Source organism: Myiozetetes cayanensis, unplaced genomic scaffold, assembly GCF_022539395.1.
Source record: "Myiozetetes cayanensis isolate MyiCay16 unplaced genomic scaffold, myiCay2020 scf17, whole genome shotgun sequence".
Classification (NCBI taxonomy): Eukaryota; Metazoa; Chordata; class Aves; order Passeriformes; family Tyrannidae; genus Myiozetetes; species Myiozetetes cayanensis.
The window spans coordinates 4,595,720-4,615,517 of NW_026087378.1; the positions used below are offsets into that span (position 1 = coordinate 4,595,720).

At 48.0% G+C, this 19,798-nt stretch overlaps 1 protein-coding gene across 1 annotated transcript in view; it reads right to left on the minus strand.

Moving 5' to 3' along the window:
- KCTD16 (potassium channel tetramerization domain containing 16) overlaps window positions 1-18,924 on the minus strand; it is a 71,346-nt gene extending 52,422 nt beyond the window's left edge. The window contains exons 1-2 of the mRNA XM_050311946.1: window positions 18,275-18,924; window positions 16,864-18,002 (exon numbers count right to left, since the gene is read on the minus strand). Coding sequence (XP_050167903.1) covers window positions 16,864-17,695 — 832 coding nt within the window. The 5' untranslated portion in view covers window positions 17,696-18,002; window positions 18,275-18,924. The remainder of the gene's footprint in view (window positions 1-16,863; window positions 18,003-18,274) is intronic.
- Window positions 18,925-19,798: the final 874 nt, after the last annotated feature.

The following is a 19,798-nucleotide window of genomic DNA, read 5'->3' on the forward strand; positions in this document are numbered from 1 at the left end:
GGAGGGTCACAATAATGCACATGTTATTTGGGATATTGTTGTCAGGGTGTGCAATACACACCAAATCAAACTTCAGCTATGAAGGCTGAAAACAAGGTAAAGGTCTCACTGAAATAACTTTAACCACGCTGATAGATGGACTCCGAAATCCTGATCCTGCCATCACAGACAGGTTCATCCATTTTTACTCAGGATCTTGTGGTTAATACACGTCAGCTCCAAGGGCCAATGAGCTCATCACATGGATTCAGCCTCCTCTGGGGACATATGGGACGTGTCCCTGCCCTGCAGAAGGGGCCTGTTTTGTATGAGCTTATATCCAGGTGGACGTGTTCAGAACAGCTCAGTAAAGATGTGACTCCTGTACAACCAAACAGCTTTTGGCAAACGGTGCCGCTATGGATTTATCAAACCTGACGTGTCTCTCCGGAGTGGCCGTGTCACAGCGCAGGGGAGGATGGACCAGACTGTGACAGGCAGAAACACAGACAAGCACTTCAGCACACACACAAACCTCCCTGGTTTGCATTTTCAGCCGGGAGTAGAAAATTTAGATTAAAAATGCAGCATCTCCTACCTCCTGCAGCCCTGGCTCTCACATGACCCTGCCAGGGAAAGGGGGAATGAGCACAGGAATGTGTAGATCAGGGAACCCCACCCTGATCCCATTGGAGAGGACAGGGTGGGAACAGCCTTTCTTGAAAGGCTTTTGGAATATCCCTAACTTGGGTCTTACTTTTGTATTTCGGCCAGGACCATGGCAGAAAAAGGGATCACCACACTCTGGCCATGCCCCCTGCACACATCTGCAGGAACAAATACAGACCAATGCCTCATAACCTTACACAAAGCCTTTTTAAAGGAAATACAATTTTCCCCAATGAAATATTCTTTAAGGTTTAACTTAATCTGTTCTCTTCAGTCACTGCATCCCTTGGGAATAAGCACATTAAACCACTGACGATCTGTACAAGCAAAGAAAGGCATTACAGTGCCATTATCAATACAAACCAATTTAAAATCCTTCCAATATTTGGAGAAGAGCTACAGCACAGTTGCAAACAAAATCTCTGATCACTTTTTCAAACAATATTTAATCTGTCCTTTAGCCATTGTCTGTAGAAGCTGTGTCTGCAAAGAAAAAATAGTGTGGAACTGAGGTCGTCAGCAAACACCTTCTAGCTAATATTTTACTTATTATTCCATTTACTTGGCATAGTGAAACATGCTTATTATTACTCCTTGGAGTGGAGAAACCTGGAAGAGTTGGGTGCAGGAAATCTGGGTACAGGAAAATCTCTCTGTCCCCAAGGTGATGGTTCATGTCACCAAACAGCACGATGGACACTTGGAACATGACACTGGAACTCAGTTTTGAGTTTTTTGGCAGAGGTACTGACTCTGATTTCAGTCCTGGTTTGATTTCAAGCCACTGAGATGTAGATGCAGTGACATGTGGGAAGGAAGAGTTGCGTGGGTCGATAATCCATCCCACGGACATGACTGGCAGGGAGCGGGCAGGAGGGTGGTGGGCGTGTGGAGGGGACGTGGGACATGGTTAGAGAGGATAGAGCAGCCCATGCCAGGCTGTACCAGGCTGTGCCAGCTCCGAAAGAGCTCACCCGTGGGGAGAAAAGCGGGAGCAGCAGCCCCACACGGCAGAGCAGTCACCCACACTCAGTCCTACAGAGATGTGTCATGGGGGGACCATCCCCAGAATTCCCAGAAGGGAAAAGGAAAACTGTAAAGCTGTAACCTGCTCCCTGCAGCCAGGACCCAGCCAGCAGCCGGCAGACCAAGGCCCCAGCAGCTTGGGGATCTCCACTGGGGATGGAGAGACAGGATCATCCCTGCAGTGAACTCTGGGGGTAGGGGGTGACCCTTTCCATCCCACAGATCAAGGGGGCTGTGGGTTTGAACACAATGTTTCAAACACAGTGAAAAGTGCAAGAAGTTAATATTGCAGAGCTCCATAATCCCCTCCCTCAGAAGCAGCAAGACAAACTTTTAAATATTTATGCTTGTGAGGGAGAAGGTGGCAGCAGGGATGGGAGCACCGTGTGTTCCTGTCACCGCTGCACTCCACCAGGTAAACAGAGTCAAAACACACTGTCTAAAGCAAGGAGGCAGCTGCCAGGATGTGATGGAGTCAGTTGCTCTCGTATACATACGGTGTTGTAATGCTTTCCCATGAAATATTCATTACTCATCCCCACTCACCCCGTCCCCATTAGTACTTCAGCAGAGCAGCAGCGGTGCCTGCCCTTCCTGGGTACTCCGAGGGAAACCAAATTAGCAAAAACACCCCTGGCTATGGCACGGGCATCTCGGTCAATGTCATCCTATCCGGGATAATTATGGAAAATACTAATTATCAGAAATAGGTGGGAGGGTGATTTTTTTTGCACTCCAAGGGATCCCAAAAGCCCTTTCTGCATCAGCATGGCCGCCCCAACAAGAGGGGACATGGCAGCCCTGTGGGGATGGGACATCTCACAGCCTTTGGAGATGTGGTCCAGCATCCCTGAGCCTCCCTGCAGCTCTCAGACAACCCCACTGCACCCTCCAGAACTTTTGCATCCTCCACCACTTCCTGAAAAAGCAGAAAAAATTGCAAGCGAGGGACCTGGGTGAGGGTCTGGGGCTCAGGGGCCCCTGGGTACCAGGTCCCTGCCTCTGTCCCCTCAGTGCTGCATTCCCAGACCCACAACACTTGAATGATGGGAACAGAGTCTTCTAAACCACCGTGGGCTTCAGCAGGGAGATTTGTGATTTGTGCATTTGCATGCGAGAGGAATGAGTAATGGCAGCAGGCACGAGGGAGGAATAAATGAACCTGATTATACCCACACCTGCACTGCTGCCTTTGCCCTTGTGCCATATGTTTGCACCATCTTTCGTGGAACCCTCCCCTGCAGGTGGTACTCCAGGACGTAAATGTGAAATGCATCAAGGACAGGAACAGAGTAAGATTTATTTTTGCTGGTCCGGCCACTTGATCACAGTCAGACCTCAGCAATACATTCCCTTGTTAGGAGTAAGCTGGGCAGACACTTACTCAATGGTTTAACCCCTGGGAAATGTTGTTTTCCCCAATCTACAGATCTCAAACACCTACAGCTTGTTTCAAATGCAGGAGGCTCTGGGACTCTCCTGCTTTTTGGATCGGGCTCTAAATTAAACATCAACACAAGCTGGCACAAGGTTCCCCTGATCAGCTGCACACAGCAAACATCCCTGCAAGAGGCAGCTCCACGTGCCACGTCAAACCTCACCCCTCTGAGAAGATGCCACCAACTGCAGCCCCAGCAGAGACAGAGCCAAAGCAGAACCAAGGGTGGCACACGGGGGATGCTCACAGGTCCCTCCCCTGAGGTTTGATACAGGGCAGGAGGAAAGGATGGAACACATGCACAGGTGATTTGTGTGAAACATTGGTGTCTCTGCAGGAAAATTAGTGCTGTGTAGTGGGTGTAAAATATTCAGGTGGACATTAATAATTTGTAGCAGTAGATGTATTTTCTTTCTATAAAAGATTAAGCTTATGAATTATGACAAAAATACTACCCCGTGTTTCACAATAGGGTTAGATAATCAGATCCTTACTGGCATAAAAGTGGGGTCAACCTGGGTTTATTCCAATGCAACCAAGACCAGAATCCTGCCTGGCCATCTTTAGTCCCACCAGGTGTACAGTCCCTGTGTCGGGATTCAGAGCCACAGGAGGTTTGGGAGCGAGTGGCTGTCTCCCCATGAGCCTGGTGCAGGACCTGCTCACCCTGGGGACAGGGACAGTTTTCCCAGAAGAGGTTGGGCTGAGCTCATGGCACAGGCACTTCTGCAAAGCTCAGGTCTGCAACCCCACACATCTCACAGAGAACAGCAACAGGCACAAGGGGAAATGAAAGGGCCACTGGGAAGGAAACTAAATATATACAGAGAGGAGTTTTAGGCAGAAATAGGGCTGTTTCAACCTAGCAGTCCATGGAAAAGAGATTCTGAGAAAACCTGCACATGTGCACAGACACACAGAAACACACACATGCACAGGGAAAGAAGAAATGATGAGCAGAGCAGTAACAATAGTCAAAGCGTAATTTGTTCTTAACCTGTTCAAAATAAAAATAACTGGTGTACAAGTTCACTCCTTGGACCATCTGCATCTCAGAAGCATACGTTAAAATCCTGACACCATCTGTTCCATTGAAATTTTAATACTGCACCAATATGCCAAACCACAATCCTGCAGCAAGGACAGCAGCCCCCTCACTTCCCAACCAACCTGCTGGGGCTGGGCTCTAATGAGAGGGGAAGGAACTGGAGCCAGCTTGTTGCCAAATAAACCAGGGGCTTCTGCTCCTGGGGTGGGAGAAGCAGGCCCAGGCCACCAGTGGCACCCCAGGAGCCCTCACAGCCCCAACAGGAATTTGGGTGGGACATCTGAAGACTAAAATACAAACAGAAAAAAAAATCCTCTGGGTTCTCATATTTTGTTCTCAGTAAGAGCGTCCTTTCCCATCCTGCAGAGCCAACAGCCCCAGGAAGCCCTTCCAGAGGAGAGATCCATCACTGCTGCAATGAAGGTCAAGTCCCCTGGCACCACCTGGTACCCTTTGTTGGCCCTGGAGGTGGCTGTGACTGTCTGGTCCTTCTGCACCTCTACCAGGAACCAGCCATGAGCACCTCCTGACTTCTGTTTGTGATAACAAACAGACACTGAGATCGCAGCCAGACCCAGAGTGGTTGGTATAGTGAATTCAGGGATAAGCTTGGATTCAGTGGCAAAAAATATGTCTTGTGAAGTGTCTAAAAAAACCTACCTTGCTAAATTAGCCTAGAAAGATTTATTCCATCTTTTAATTAATCATTACTAGAGAGGCTGTTGAAAATCTTTGCATATTTTTTATTGGTCCTAGTGGGAAAAAATCCATTTTAAAATGGAAATTAATATAATATCTGCACAGCCTTCTTCAGTGATTTCTTTTTGCTTAGCAATATTGTAGAGTTACAAACCATACATCATGTCCTGTGCTGCTCAGAATCAATTTCTCCAAGGAAGAAAACCAGAAATGTGTTCCCTTACCACTGCAGGATATAAAGTGAATGAAGCCGAGGGAGGGGAGGAAGGCAAAACACAGCCAAGCAAGTAAATCTTACAGACATAGCACATATCCATTTTTTCCTGATCAATGGAACTATGTAGGCATGTTCACAAAATTTAATTAAGTTCTGTTCCCCAAGAAATCTATGTGCAATGTTTCCCTGCAATTATTTATTTACTATCTGCCATGTAGCTTTTAGCTTTCCTCCAGAGAATGATGGGTTTCCACTGCATTTCCATCAGCAGGAGCACAGCAGAGACTGCTTTGAAACGGTTTGGGGGAAGGTTTGCTCTTCCCTTGCTGTCTGTAGGTTGACGGTCTCCTCCAAAAAAAAATCTATTAATGTCTTTAGACATGCTTAAGTATCACAGAATCATAGAACAATAGAACGGTTGGTGTTGGAAGGGACCTTAAAGCTCATCTAATTCCACCCTCCTGCCGTGGGCAGAGATGCCTTCTACTATCCCAGGTTGATCCAAGCCCCATCCAACCTGGCACTGGACACTTCCAGGGATGGGGCAGCCACAGCTTCTCCAGGCAATCTGTGCCAGGGCCTCACCACCTTCACAGCCAAGAATTTTTTTTTCTAATGTCTCATCTAAACCTACTCTCTTGTCCTGTCCCTCCAGGCCCCTGTAATCTCTCTCAATCTTTCCTGTAGGCTCCTTTCAGGTACTGGAAGGCCACAATTAGGTGACCACAAAGCCTCCTCTTCTCCAGGCTGAAATTATGATGGTGTTTGAACCAAAGCCATGAGCAAAAGCTGGAAAAGCAATTTTCAAGTGAACCAAAAGCTGTTCTGCTGCCAGCAGCCATGGATGCTGTGGGAGCTGGGGCTTTTGCCTGTTTGCATCCAGACTTGGTTTGATCCCAAATCTGTTGTTACTGGATTGTGACTACACAAACTCAAACCCCTGTGCTATTGCAGCGAATTTATTTGGGCACAGCCAGTCACAGGGATGGGAATCATCCCATGGAAGGGAACAGCCCAGTCTGAGCCAGGTCTGAATCCCTCGGTTTATCTCTTGGAACAGGGAGAGGTGGGTAAATCTGTCATCCTGCCCACATGAGCAGGGCCTGGCTGCCGACATGCCACCTGCCTTGTTCCAGCCTGATTGGGGACACGTGGGCTGCTGGTGGAGAGAAAGGGATGCAATTATTGAGAGTTTCAAATGGATCAGCTCCAGTCCTTTTAATTTCAGCACAGGAAAGGTTTTAAAACTTCTTAAACCCAGAAAACTTGTATAAAGTGTACAGTGGTGCTTCCTAGCTACAAGCCAAATATTTTGAAGATTTAGAAATGGAAGTAAATTAGAGCAAGGTTTGATCCTACCCATCAGTGACCTCCACTAGGTCTGGGACCTGGGCTCTCCCCAGCACTGGAGATGTCACTGAGCTGTGGAAATTCTTCCCACAGACCAAACTTTAATGAACTTTTCAATTCCTCTGCAAGAAATGGTACCTCTTGACTTCTGCCTTCTCTTACAGGACTTTAAAACAGCGGATTCTTTAATGATGTCTTTACCAGTGAAAGCATTTTTATCAACATCCTTATTTAAATATTCTTTCTCTATGCAAGGTAAGGTATAGCAGCTTTCTATCTGCAGACTCTGCACGGAGGAAGGGAATGATTTAATCCTCACGTAATATGAGTGCATTGACTTGAGAGAATAGAAGGTTTATTCTCTTGAATGCTCCCAAATGAATGAAATCAAGAATACCTAGAAACTGCTCTTCTCCTAGCTAGAAAACAGAAGTTTTGTGTCTTAGTAACTGTGGCTTCATGAGGGGAAGTGAAGGCACCCTTGGGCTACACGTGGTTTGGGTTATAAACAGTGACCAAGGGAAGGAGAGAATTTATATGAGCCATGGGTACAAAATCTCTCTAACTACAAGTCTGTGGTTCAAGACATGATGGCAGGATTAGAGAAAGTCATTCTATCCAGTTCTGGCAGGAATGGGAGAGAGATAACTCAGTCAGAGAAGAGCAGGCTATAAAATGCCACAGTCAAACTCACGAAACAAAATGAGCCCAACTTCCAAAAGTTGTCAGCAACATATTTCCAACAGTGACCTCTCAAGGAAGCACAGCTGTACTTAAATAAAGTACATTAAATATATTCTCTGTGTCACACAATGGGATATCTTCTACAGCAACCCTTCCTAATTAGCCAGTCCCCATAGGAGCACACACTGCCAGGAAAAGCAGCAGCACAGCTCCAGAAATGCTTGGCCAGATCTACAGCTCTGGGAGCTGGTGCAGCTCTGCTGGGCTCGGCTTCTGTCCTTAACCTGAGCTCTTCATAACTACTCTTCTGCCTATAAATATAACATTAACAATAAAGGTAATAAATAATTTAATAAATAGTATTATTTATGCATAAAAATTATATTATCACTGTCCATGATTGGGCCATTAATTCAGAAACAAAATTTCCTCCGTAATTCTGCAGGAGGACAGTGGTCATTTTTTTTCTCCCACAATTATGCTGCAACATGAAACCAAAGCAAAAGCACCAGGCAACCTCTTGAGGACCAGCTCCCTGCACTGACTGATGATCACCTACTAGAAGACAAAATGGAAGAAAACCAAAGCTAACACACTTTTAAAACAATCAGCAGCTCCTCAAATTCCTCCCTATTGATTTTAGCATGTTAGAATGAGGAGGTTTGAGATCTTTGGTGAAACATCTCAGTGTTTTCAGTGGCCCCAGGCTTCTGGTCTGGTGCCTACGCTCAGTCTCCATATGACAACACACCGAGGCAAAGGCACCGAGAGAGAAAATTCTGTTCAAATTGAACATTACGGATGCAGGTGGTATATTTAGTGTGACCGGTGGTCAAAAACCACAGTTCTGTAGGAGCATGCAAAGAGTAAGAAGTCATGTTCACCTCCCTGCCTCAGGATCAGCTTCTGCGATCCCTCTGGGGATCCTTCATGGGACCACTGTTGGACTTGCCCTCACTACCAGCGAAAACTCTGAGCTGAGAAAAACCCAGTGAAATTCCCTTCGTAGGAGCACAAACTATTTTCCAAGCTCCTCTCTGTTTTTTGCTCACTCAAGCTTTGCTCAGAGTTTTTGGCTTTGAGAATATTTGAAGTGCAAAATTCAGTCAAAATCAGCATGTTCCACTGGGTTCTATTTCAGCCTGATTTAATTCCGCTGTAAAAATACACTCTGATTCAGTTTGATGGAAATTCAATCTGAAGTCTTGAAATAAGTCTCCTCCAAAATATGCAGAGAGAGAGTTTTTTCTTTAAATTTGGTTCTCAGGCCCTGTCCAAAGCCTAAAGCTCGGAGAGCAGCACACAGCAGTTGCCAGCTGCAGTCCCAGCTCAGAGTGAGGATGAGAATGTCTCCTGGGCTGCTGCTCCCTCCAAACTAGTTTTGCTCTTATAGGAACGCAAACTAAAGCTCAGGTTCATTTTCCTGTTTGGAATTAAATGTTTGGGGATGTTGTAGTCACTTTCCAACACACTCCAGAGCCCTGTGCTGGAGCACAGCTGTGGAGATTTTCATAGGCTGACTTAAAGGTTCTTGTAGAATCACAGAATATCTTGAGTTGGAAGGGATCCACAAAGATTATCAAAATCCAACTCCTGACCATGCAGGAGACAATCTCAAGAATCCCACAACGTGCCAGAAATGAAGGAATTGTAAGCAAAAAACCAAAAGAAAACAAACCCAAAAAACCCCCACAAAATCAGGCGAGTCCTTTCTACAGAACTGCTCAGAACATCCATGATGAAACAATTACCATCAAATATGGTGCCTTATCAAAGCCTACGAGTTTCACCGACACACAGGATAAACTACAAAATTTGTGGCAGGAATTATGTGTGTCAGATCATCTCAGAGAAGGAAAACTGAGAGACATAAGCGATTTAAAGGAGAAATCTAAAGCTGCTGGATCCAACCTGCTGCTGCTGCGATGCAGCCCCAGTGCCGAGCAGCATCACAGCAGCAGGACTTTCAGGATGGATTGCAAAGCAGGATGGCCACAGTTCTCACTGTATTTTTTGGTAGAGGAATTATTTAGCTGCCTTAGCAGCTAATCAATGAGCTCCTAGAAATCATTAATCACTTTGTTAGTAGATCCAGAAGCAGTGCTGGAAAATCTGTAACGCTAGTGATGTATGAACCAGCTCATGGACTGAAAGGGTATGAATGAGAGTCGATACAAAGGGGTCACCAGCAGCACACTCCAATTGACCAGTTTATATTTATGGGTATTTCAACAAAGCTTGTTCCAGCTACTGAAATAACAAAAACTATCCTCACAACTCCAGAGTTTTCCTTTAAACATTATTAGATAACTAATTTAACAAGCTAATGTGGAACAACTAAGGAAAACAGCCCACACAGTTCTCTGATGTTCATTCCCTATTTTATTTACTCATATCCTACTAGCAAAGATAAAGCCAAGGGACTTTCATTCCAGAAGACAAGTCATAGAATCAGAGAGTCACAGAATGGTTTGAGTTGGAAGGGACCTTAAAGCTCATCTCATTCCACCTCTCTTTCACTAGAGCAGGATGCTCCAAGCCCTGTCCAATGTGGCCTTGAACATTTCCAGGGATGAGGCAGCCATAACTTCTCTGGGCAACCTGTGCCAGGGCCTCACCACCCTCACAGGGAAGAATTTTTTTTCCTAATATCTAATCTAAATCTACTTTCTGTCAGCATGGAGCAGTTCTCCCTTGTCCTGTCACTACAGCACTACACTACTACAAAATGTCCCTCTCCATAAATCCAGGGTTCATGGGAAGGCTTTACTCAGGGCCATTAGCCCAGGAATAACCAGGCCACCAGGCTCCTGCACTGAGCCAGGAACAGCCACATCACCTTAGCTTTTATATGGCACATTAGTCAATCAGACCCAACCCTTTAAGAACTCAAGAGGCATTCCAGTGTTCAGCACTTCACAAACCATCCACATACCACACTTCCTTGCACCATCAGATTTGGAGCTTGAACTCCACTCTTCCCTAAATAGTTGGGTTAACATTAGGAGGCCCAGTAATGGCAGCAAGGTTTGACTGTGTTCCAGAACTGACTTTAGCATGTCTGAAAGTAGCAGGGGAATCACTCCTGCAGGATTCTTTGACCTGGCCAGCTCAGTCAGCATTACACCTGAGCAACCTTAAAGCAGTTCCACCAAGTATAACTCACTACAGTCTATTTTCTTCCTTTACAAGAAATACAATTTTGAGCAAGTTTCAGGGGAAAAAGAGTTACTCTTTCTGTTTGCAAAGAAGTAATTTAGATTTTGCTTCATGTCTCCATATTTACTGCATGTTAGCCTTGAACTTGAAAAGCTGAAAAAAAATGAGAGAAGAAACTGAGAAAATATTGTGGTTATGAAATTAAACAAATCCAGGATGGCTGGACAGAAAAAAAACCAACCTGCTGCAAGGAAGTGTTTGTCTGTGTGCACAATATGTTCCTGGTATTCACTGAATGGCAAATATCTGAGTTGTGTTTTCTTGTTTACACTTCTTTGCTCTTTCTGATTCTGCTTTCCTAAGAAACACATCAACATTTCAGTAAATTTTGGAAAAGGCCAGACCTGACCAGGCTGAAGGAAGTTGCAGAAAGTGGCTGGCGGGAGCCATTCCTTGCTGCTCCGCAGCCATAGCCCAGGGACACTGGGACACTTCCACCTGGGATTCTGCTGTCCCAGGGCAGCAAACCAGGCATTCCTTATTTCCACACCTCCTCTCTGGCACACATCTACTGTTATTACAGTAAACCCCTCCTCTGATCAGCCTCCCGAAATGGTGCTGTGGGACCTCGTGTGCGCTGTTCCTGGCCAAGAGCCAGCTCGAGACTGCAGTTTAAAATACATTGATTTTTTTTTTTCCTCCCCTAAATGCCAGCCCTCCTTGGTTAATCCTTTAGTCATTACAGTGTTTTTCTGGATCACAGAGCAGCAGCAGCAGCAAAGTGCCACAGGAGAGGCTCTGTCAGTGGTCCTGCAGAGCTGTAGTGGTGGCTGGGGGTGGCCAGGACATGCCCACAGCCTGTCCCTGTGGCCAGGCCCTCACTCCACCCAACCCTAGGGGAGTATTTCCACTGCCTCCTGGCACACAGACCTCCTGAGACCTTGGAAACCGAGGAAAGACACAAACACCAGATCACAGCCCACTCAACATCTCTTTGGGCCGTGCTGATTTACGTGCTGCATCCACCGCAGAGACCTCCAGGGACAGGAGTCAAAGGGATAAGGATTGTCCTTGGCAAGGAACCTGCCTGGCTGCTGCGCAGCTGTTGGGACAGAGGGAGAATTCCTATCACTAAGAGGTGCTTTGGAGCAGGAGGGAACAGATCTGCATGATCTTGCTAATGTCCATCTCAAACATTGCAGTCAATGAAGATCATATCCAATGGGTCAGGAGGTAACAAGCTGTGCCATGAATGCTGGGTAGAGACAAAGGTCAGGGCTCAAAAGCCATTCTTCCTGGTTCTTCTACATCACTTTTCATACACTATCAGAATGAACTCCAAGTCCTATATCCAGTCAACCTTTTTACCAAGTTTTGCTTCCATTTCCCATTGAGCTGGAGATGCTTGGCCTAATCTGACAATCAGATTTGACACTAGTGGTTTCCATTAAATAACAGAATTTTTCATCTATGGAATAACTCTAATCAGCAACTCTGCAGGCTTTTCAGTCTGCCATGACAAATTGGGAAAAAATCAACTCAAGTCTGACCAAAAAAGCTCGGAGCAAGGTCCTTCTGACATGGATATACTAACAGACTTGGCTGGCTACAGCCCCACCACCTGCAGATGATCATCCTGTAAGAGTTTGGCTTGGCAAGAGGGACCAGAGGCATCGATGATGAGAGTAATTACCTGGAAACAGAAACACCTCCTATCAGCAGGGTGGAAGCTTGTATTATTCATTGGATTTGACTTCATTTTGCTTGCTTTTGGGTCATTTTGATCTTCACTGATATAAAACCAGACAGAAGCAACTACTAGATCATATGACAGTATCAGTTTAAAGAGAGGGGAAATGGATGATGTTCCTCTCCCACATCTAACCCATTTGACAGCACAGCTGTGGGTGTCACTGTGCAAGAGTGTTCGTTTTGTTAGTCAAATTTCTGCCACGCAATGAATTTATGAGTCAGTGGTAGGCACATCAGTATGGGATCCTTTAGTTCTGTTCACACATGCACAGTGACAGGTCCCAGCTGGCTGCAGTAATCCCAAATGGATCATCTTGTCTAACAGACACCAGGATTATTCCAGAGATGTGTCCAACAGATGGGCACCAGGGCATTCACAGAGGGTATCACTCGGCATTTCTCCTTCCTCCTGCACATCCCCACCCCAGAGGATTCACCTGTTTATCCCAGGATAATCTGAAACCTACTTCACACACATCTCTGCACACCAACTTCCTACCAGCAGCTGCAAAGCACAACCAGCCACCACTTTCTCCACAGAGCAAGGTGAGGCATTTACAACATTTACAGCTGTCCCTGCAGCAAGAGAAGCCAGCATACATCCTTCAGGAGCAAGAGCATTATTAATTCAATTTTGGCGCTCAGAGCTACAGTGCCAGAAAATCTTATGACTTCCTTTGCACATCTGCAGGTGCTTGAGCTGCTCCCCATGTGCAGGTGTGAAGTGGCCAGTGCAAGGCAAGGCTTCCCCATCAGACTGGCTGTCCTAATTTTGTTGTGCCTGCTCAGACTTTGAAGCACAGCCCTAGGAGGGGCAGGAGGAGTTGTCTGTCTACATCCCTGTATTCCTTGCTGCTTAGGAACTTGAAGGAGCTTTTGCCAACCCTTCTCCACCTGCTTGTTGCGGGAAAACATTTGGATTGCACTGAGGGCTGACATATCTAACAAATTCCCCCTCACTCTATCTTGGTAGCCTTGTAAGTACCCTCACCTTGTCCCTAGTTTGTCCTCTCCAGATTGTGCAATTTTCTTTCCTTTCCCTCCATCTGTACTCCTTCTGTATCTGCTCCTCTGCCCAGCAATCTCCCCTTCCCGGCCATGTTGCCCCAGCTGAGCAGAGGCCAGGCTTCTCCCAAGCAAAGCAAGGGGGTTTATGTGAAATAGAGGAGCCAAGATCTCCCCTCTGTACTGTGAGCTGCTCAGAAAGCCCATTGCATTCTCAGGGAGAGAAAGGACATGTCGTCAGGGTGTTGGAGCAATAGCCATATGCAGTCAGGGCTGTCACACAATTTTTCCCCATCCCATCCCATCCCATCCCATCCCATCCCATCCCATCCCATCCCATCCCATCCCATCCCATCCCATCCCATCCCATCCTTCTGCTGCGTCACTCAGTCCCAGTCACTCCGCAGACAAACAGACACAGCCCGCCGTGTCACTGAGCTGCTGTCAGAAGCTCAAGCCTTCTCCCTTTCCAACCTGTTATTTTGCTCTCCTGGCAGTCCCAGCACCCACGTGCAGGACTGTCATCCCCATTACTGGCAGTGCTGCAAGACTGGAAGGAGGCAAAAAGAGCTGTTTTGTGGGTTATGGTGGAAAAGAGAGTGATGTTGCCACAGGAACAGGGCCAGGCTACAAAGGGCTGAGCCAGCCCATATGCTGTAACACCACCCACCCCCAACACCAAATATTCAAGTGCACACTTTTGTTTCATCCCATTGTAAAGGCTGAAAACAGGTAAAAATGAAGATCCAAAACCAGGTTATTCACCTTCTTCAAAAATTAGAGTGTTGGAGATAAGGTTTTACTTTAAGATCATCAAAACAACAGCAGGAGGGGAACAAAATAGCTCAGGTCAGAAATCCAACTTTAGCCAGTATAAAATTTAAGGAAACATCTTTGATATAAGAGAAACTGGAGGGGAAAAAAATCTGCATCAGCAGACCCTCAGCTCCTTTCCTCCCCTCAGCCGCCCTGCGAGCACGAGCCTGGCTGTGCCTCCTGCCCCCCGACCCTGCAGGAGCTGAGTGCCACAGAACCATTCTGTGACAGCTCTAATGGACCATCCCAGCCTGTCTCCAAACCCTTCTGTGCCTCGGCCTATTTGGAGCTGGAGTGCAGCCCAGCTGTGCCCCGAGGACTGCACCGTCATCCCCAGCACTGCTCTGAGCCCGTCCTGCCACGAATCAGCAAATAGCTGTAGGTCGTGCTGGACATGTTCTGCATTTCGGGAAAGCCTCCTCCATGGGGAACAGGCATCTCCCATTAGCCTTAATAGAACCTAAATTTGAACACAGGGAGAAAACCTCATGCAATATTGATGGTACAGTACTTTAACAGCACACACTGTACCCATGTGAGAGGCTGCTCGGCTCACACCCTCTCTGGCCCGTGTGAGCTCCTTTCAGATGAATTTGCACATGAAGAATGTTCTTTGTCTTCACATCAGCCTTTACCTTCTGAGTGGTATTTGGAGAATACAATGTATTTGGTGTATCAAAAAAATATTCCTCCCTCTATTCTTCCATCTTTGGAACTAATTCCCAGCTGGGAAGAGTCCCTCCGATGGGCCTTTCACAGGAGCTGCTAAGCGGCTCTGCAAAGACCACCTCTGCCTTTGCCTCACCAGTGGTGTTAGACACCTCCCAGGTTTAGGCCCATTAACCTGATCACAACATCTTGATGAATTAATGCTCATATAGGCACAGTTGGCAGCTTCTAAATAAATAACTATGGCTAAGCAGCTGCAGAGGAGATGTCATGTTCCACCAGAAAGCCAGATGTCAATTTTACTGGTCCTCAAAGTTTCAAATTAAATGGTTTTGGGAAATTCAGAATGGAATTATTTTGGAAAATTTGGAAATGGGGTTCTTTTGCTCCAGGTGAATTCTGTGCCTGCTCTTAGGGGGACTGGCTGCAACCAGACCTGAGCATGTGGCTGGAGAACCCCTGCAGCCCACCCGTGGCTCCTTCACAGCAGCAAATGGTTCAGAGCATAACAGAACCATTCGGATTGAGATAAGAGAGACTGATTTGGCATCATGGCCATGGCTTTAGATTTCATCTAGGAAAAGGCCCTTGGAAAAATCCATCTCTGAAACTGTATCAGTGTCAAAAATCCACAAAACTTATAGGAACCAAATGCAAAGCCTATTGAACTGGGTAAGAGTCTTTCCAGGAACTTTAATTGGATTGGGCTTTCTCTGCACTGGTGAGAGAAGATTTCGTGATGCCTGCTATAGACTTTCACTCTCCACAATTTCTAAGGTCCCTAACCGTGGCTGTAGTGCTGTGGAAGCAGTGACAGAAACCCCTGAAAATAAAAATTTGAGTAACGTGAAAGTCAGGAGTCTGTGTTTGCTAATTCAGGCAAAACCCATGTTCATCCTCTCTTCATTGTGCTTATATGGAATGTATATTTTTTTTTCTGATTTGAAATATAAATGCAAACACAATTTATTTTAATCCATTCCTTTAACTACATTAGTTCTCCTCCTAGAACTTGTATGAGTTTCAAGCAGAAGCTGCCTAATAACATAAATCATCCATCCCTGTCGGAATATAAGCGGATCCATGACCTTAGAACAATTTTGCTAAGAAATCCAGATAGAAAACTAATTTTAAGTAAATCTATGGATGTCAAAAACCCAGATGGCTTTTCAGGATGCTAACTTAAGCTTCATTACATAAGCAGATTAGGTCTGCCTGTTGAGCCCCACACAAGAGTAGATGTGTGCTGAATCCACGGAATTACATCCAAACTGTTCACTTCCTGATACATCTTACATCTAAAACTTTTGTCAGCTCCCCACGCCTCGAGCCTGTCAACTGTGAGCACCACACCCAGCACGGCAGCTCTGCCAACCAAGCGTTATCCCTCTATCCCTCTCCCAAGGCCACTAGCCAAAGCAGCAGCTGGATAAAGCCCCATTTCTACGGACAGACTGGGGAATTGTTCCATCCTTCACCCTCCTCGAACGAACATGGAGGAAAATAGCCTCATAAACCTCTCAAATATTTAAGCACAGCAGTTGTGGAATGATTTTCTGATACAGACTTATAGAATCAAAATTACCCTCATGTTACCAATGGTAACCAGCCTCTACCTGAGTATCGGCTTAGGAAGTTAATGAGCCCAGCAGCGCTACCGGCTCAAATCAGCACAGCAGAGTGCGGTCTGATGTGACTGCAGGAAGCAGGGCACACACTCCTCATGGATGAGGACAGCTGGGTTTTCCACAAGCATGTTGCATAACAAGGTACAGCACCCTGCCCCTCTGTGCACTGAGCCCCCATTTCAGAGCACAGCAGCTGGCTCCAAGGAGGCCCCGCTGAAACGCGGCCAGAGGAACGGGGATTGCGTTTTCCCTTCCCTGTGTGGAAGTGTGTCAGGTCTGATGACAGATGGCTTGGCTGACTGTGCTTGACAATTATCAAGCTGTTATTACCTTTGTAAAGCGAAACCCATTTGAAGATTTTCTGTAATTAATTCCACAGCGTGTTTGCAAGGCTTATCTTGTGTCCCACACATCCCGGGAAGTGTGCAAGGCACTCAGCTGGCTGATTTACACAGCTAGAGGCACCACATCCTCCAGGCACGCGGAAGGGGCGCTTTCGGCAGTCTGTGCTGCCACCTAGCCAAGGCCAACCCGCTGAGCTCAGCCCTGGTTTGCATTTCCAAAGATTAAACTGAAATGTATCCCCCCAGATCTAAATAAAGCCGTAGTCTGCAGCAGACACAAGGCAATAGGCACTCGTTGTGCCCTGGGAATTGTACGGGCAACGGAAGAGAGCAGCTTAAAGCAGGGAGTTACATTTCCCTCCGAAACATCTTGTACTTACGGTAGAAGACATATTCAGTGTAGCTGGACCAGACCTTGTCGTCTGTGTACTGGTTGACGAAGGAAGCTGTCACTGAGGAGTTACAGGCCACCATGTGGAATCCACACTCGGACAACATGTCGAAAGCCCTCTCCAGGTGCTTGAACTTGAGATAAAACCTGGAGGTGTACCTTTCTGGAGCCCTGTCTGGGTCTCTGCTTTCATTCAAACTTTCTCCAAAGACCTCTTTGACCAGAGCAATCCTTCCACAAACCAAAATCCTTGGGACTCTCCTGAATTTGGCATCTGCTTGGCTCTCCCTGCCAATAGTGCACGACCCCCGGTACCCGATGGTAATGAATCCCCACTTCCGATCCGATGGTAAGAGCGATGAGGGTGGGCATATTCTCGTGTCACTGCCTTGGGAGACCTCTTCGTAGTCACTGTGGCAGTAATCATCAGGGCTTTGCTTGTTGTCATCAGGAGTCAGGAGTTTGACTAAGTCCGGGAGCTGGAAGTACTCAGCCTCCCTCTTGAGCCTTCCCTTCTCTGGGAAGTGGTCGGGCAGAACCACTTGCTTGTCCCTGAGATAGTCCAGAATATAGCGGAAAAGGAAACCATCTCTGTCAATGAAGAATCTTCCCTTGGAGTCCTTAGCCAGATCGTTGGCTGTGTCTCTCTTTGGGGTGAACATTTTCCACAGCAGGGAGTGAGGGGTGCCAACCAAGGTGGAGTGGCGAGTGAAGTAAACCTGGCCGCCCACGTTGAGCTCCACTACCTCTGGGAAGGAGTGCAGTCCAGTCCCCTGCTCCCGAGGAGGAAGGTAAGTCCTGCAGTTGCCACTTAGAGCCATTGTACTTTAAACCAGAAATCAGCAGCACAAAGCAGCAGGACTATCAATCACATCAGAGGGTAGAATAAGGCTCCCAGCATTAAGGAGAAACAGCGGGGAAAGGAGAAGTGAGAAAATAATGATAGCCAAAAGGTTTGCTTAAAAAAAAATCTGAGTTGTCCATGAGTGACAGTGTGGCAGAAGCGTTTTATATCCTGAGCCACGGAGACTGGAGAGCAATCACCTCATGAAACGCAATCACATCATTAGATCTTCCAACAAAGCCATCAAAATCAAGGTCAAGACAAGCCTATGGTCACTCACAGGTCTGTCGAAAGGGAAAACAAAATAAGACACAAATTACTCTTGTAAGCATCATAGCAGCTGTAACAGAGCAAAGCAGAGCAGTTTGTAGAGCCAAGCTAGATCTCCTGCTAAATAGATCTCTTTTTTTGCAAGTTCTGTGCTTCTTTTTCACAAGTATTCATCAATGGAAGGGCTATATATGACTCCACTGTTTAAAAGAAAATGCATACTTCATCTTTAAAGAAACGTTTAAATTAGACATGCTCATGAGGGAACAAAAACAGGGAGTCTTACCTTGGTTACAATTAATGCATAGCTCTTGTAAAGGAACCCAAATGTCAAGACACTCAGAACACACATACAGGCACACGAGGGTCCGGGTAGTGTGAATCCGATCCCAGCAAGGGACAGCAAAGGCAAGAGAAGTGCTCTTAGCAACATCCACGTAGATCTCAAGAGTTAAACCGAGTCACAGGGAAGTTAACCATGGCGGGTGACGAGGAAAACCAGTGCATACAGCACGGGGGAGGAAAATAAACAAACAAATAAATAAATAAACAAAACGAAAAATTCCCGAGTAGATGCTCTGGGAGGGGGGAACGGGAGGGCAGCGCGGGGCGCGTCCGCCGGCCCCGATGACTTGCAGAAAGCCCGCAGCCTGCGCTAGGGACTGCCGGGCTCCGGCGGCTCCCGCGGCGGCAGCGAGGCGGGCAGCGCGGTCGGCGGCACCGCCATGGCCCGCCGGGACCGCCGGGGCCGCCCCGCGCCGCTCCGCTCCGCCCCGCTGCGCCGCTCCGAGCCGCTCCGCTCAGCGGGCCGGGAGCGCGGAGGGCGATGCCGATTGCATCATCTTAAAGGAGTCGGGCCGGGATGGGCGCCCGCGTCCCGCGCCGGGAGCGGGCAGAGCCGGGCAGAACCACGCACGGCCGGGCACAGCCGGGTCAGAGCCGGACACGGCCGGGCACCGCGGGCAGCAGCAGCACCGCGGACAGCGCCAGTCGCAGCCGTGCCGGGTCCGTGGCCGCCGCCGCCGCCCGCTCCGCTCGAGTTGGGATGAAGTCCCCGCCCCGCTCCGTCCCCTCGGCCGGCAGCGCCCGTCCCTGCCCCTCCACAACGTGCCTGTCCTGGCTCCGCGCAGCCCCGCGAGGGTCTCAGCCGGTGATGCGGGCGGGCAGGGCGGGAGAGCCCGGCGTGGGGGGGCTCCCGGCGCCCGCGGCTGTCGGACAGGACCGGGCTTTTATCCCCATCACCCCAGCGGCGACTGGCGCGGGCAGGAGCCGGCAGGGACGGTAGGAGGGGGAGGGACTGGGGGCGGCTCGGGCGCACCCGCTCTAGTTGTGGGTCTGTAACGGGGGGAGCAGCGGCCGTGGCTCCGTGCCCACCTCGCGCTGCCCGCGGACGCGCCGGCACCGCCACCTCGTGTCTGTCCGCGCTGCTCGGCCCGGGCGCTGCGGGCAGGGAGAGAGAGCAGAGCGCTCCGGGAGCTCCGGCGGGACACCGCGAGCCCCCGCTCACAGCGCCCGGGGCAACGAGCCCGTCACGGTGCCGAAACCCAGCGGCGGAGCTGCGGGAGCGGCTCCCGGACCGCGGGAACGGGCGGCACAGCCCTGTGCCAACACGCACCAGTCCTGGGCAAAAATATGCTACTCGGAATGATAACCATATGAGAAAATAAAGCCTTTTACTCAAACGTTGACCAAAAGCTTTAGAGTGAAATCTCTGTGTGATGGAGTTACCGTGTGCAGGCAGATTTTGCCTGCATTTAAGTTGCAGATACTTCAGTGAGATTTTTCTGAAAACATGGCCATAATTTAAAAC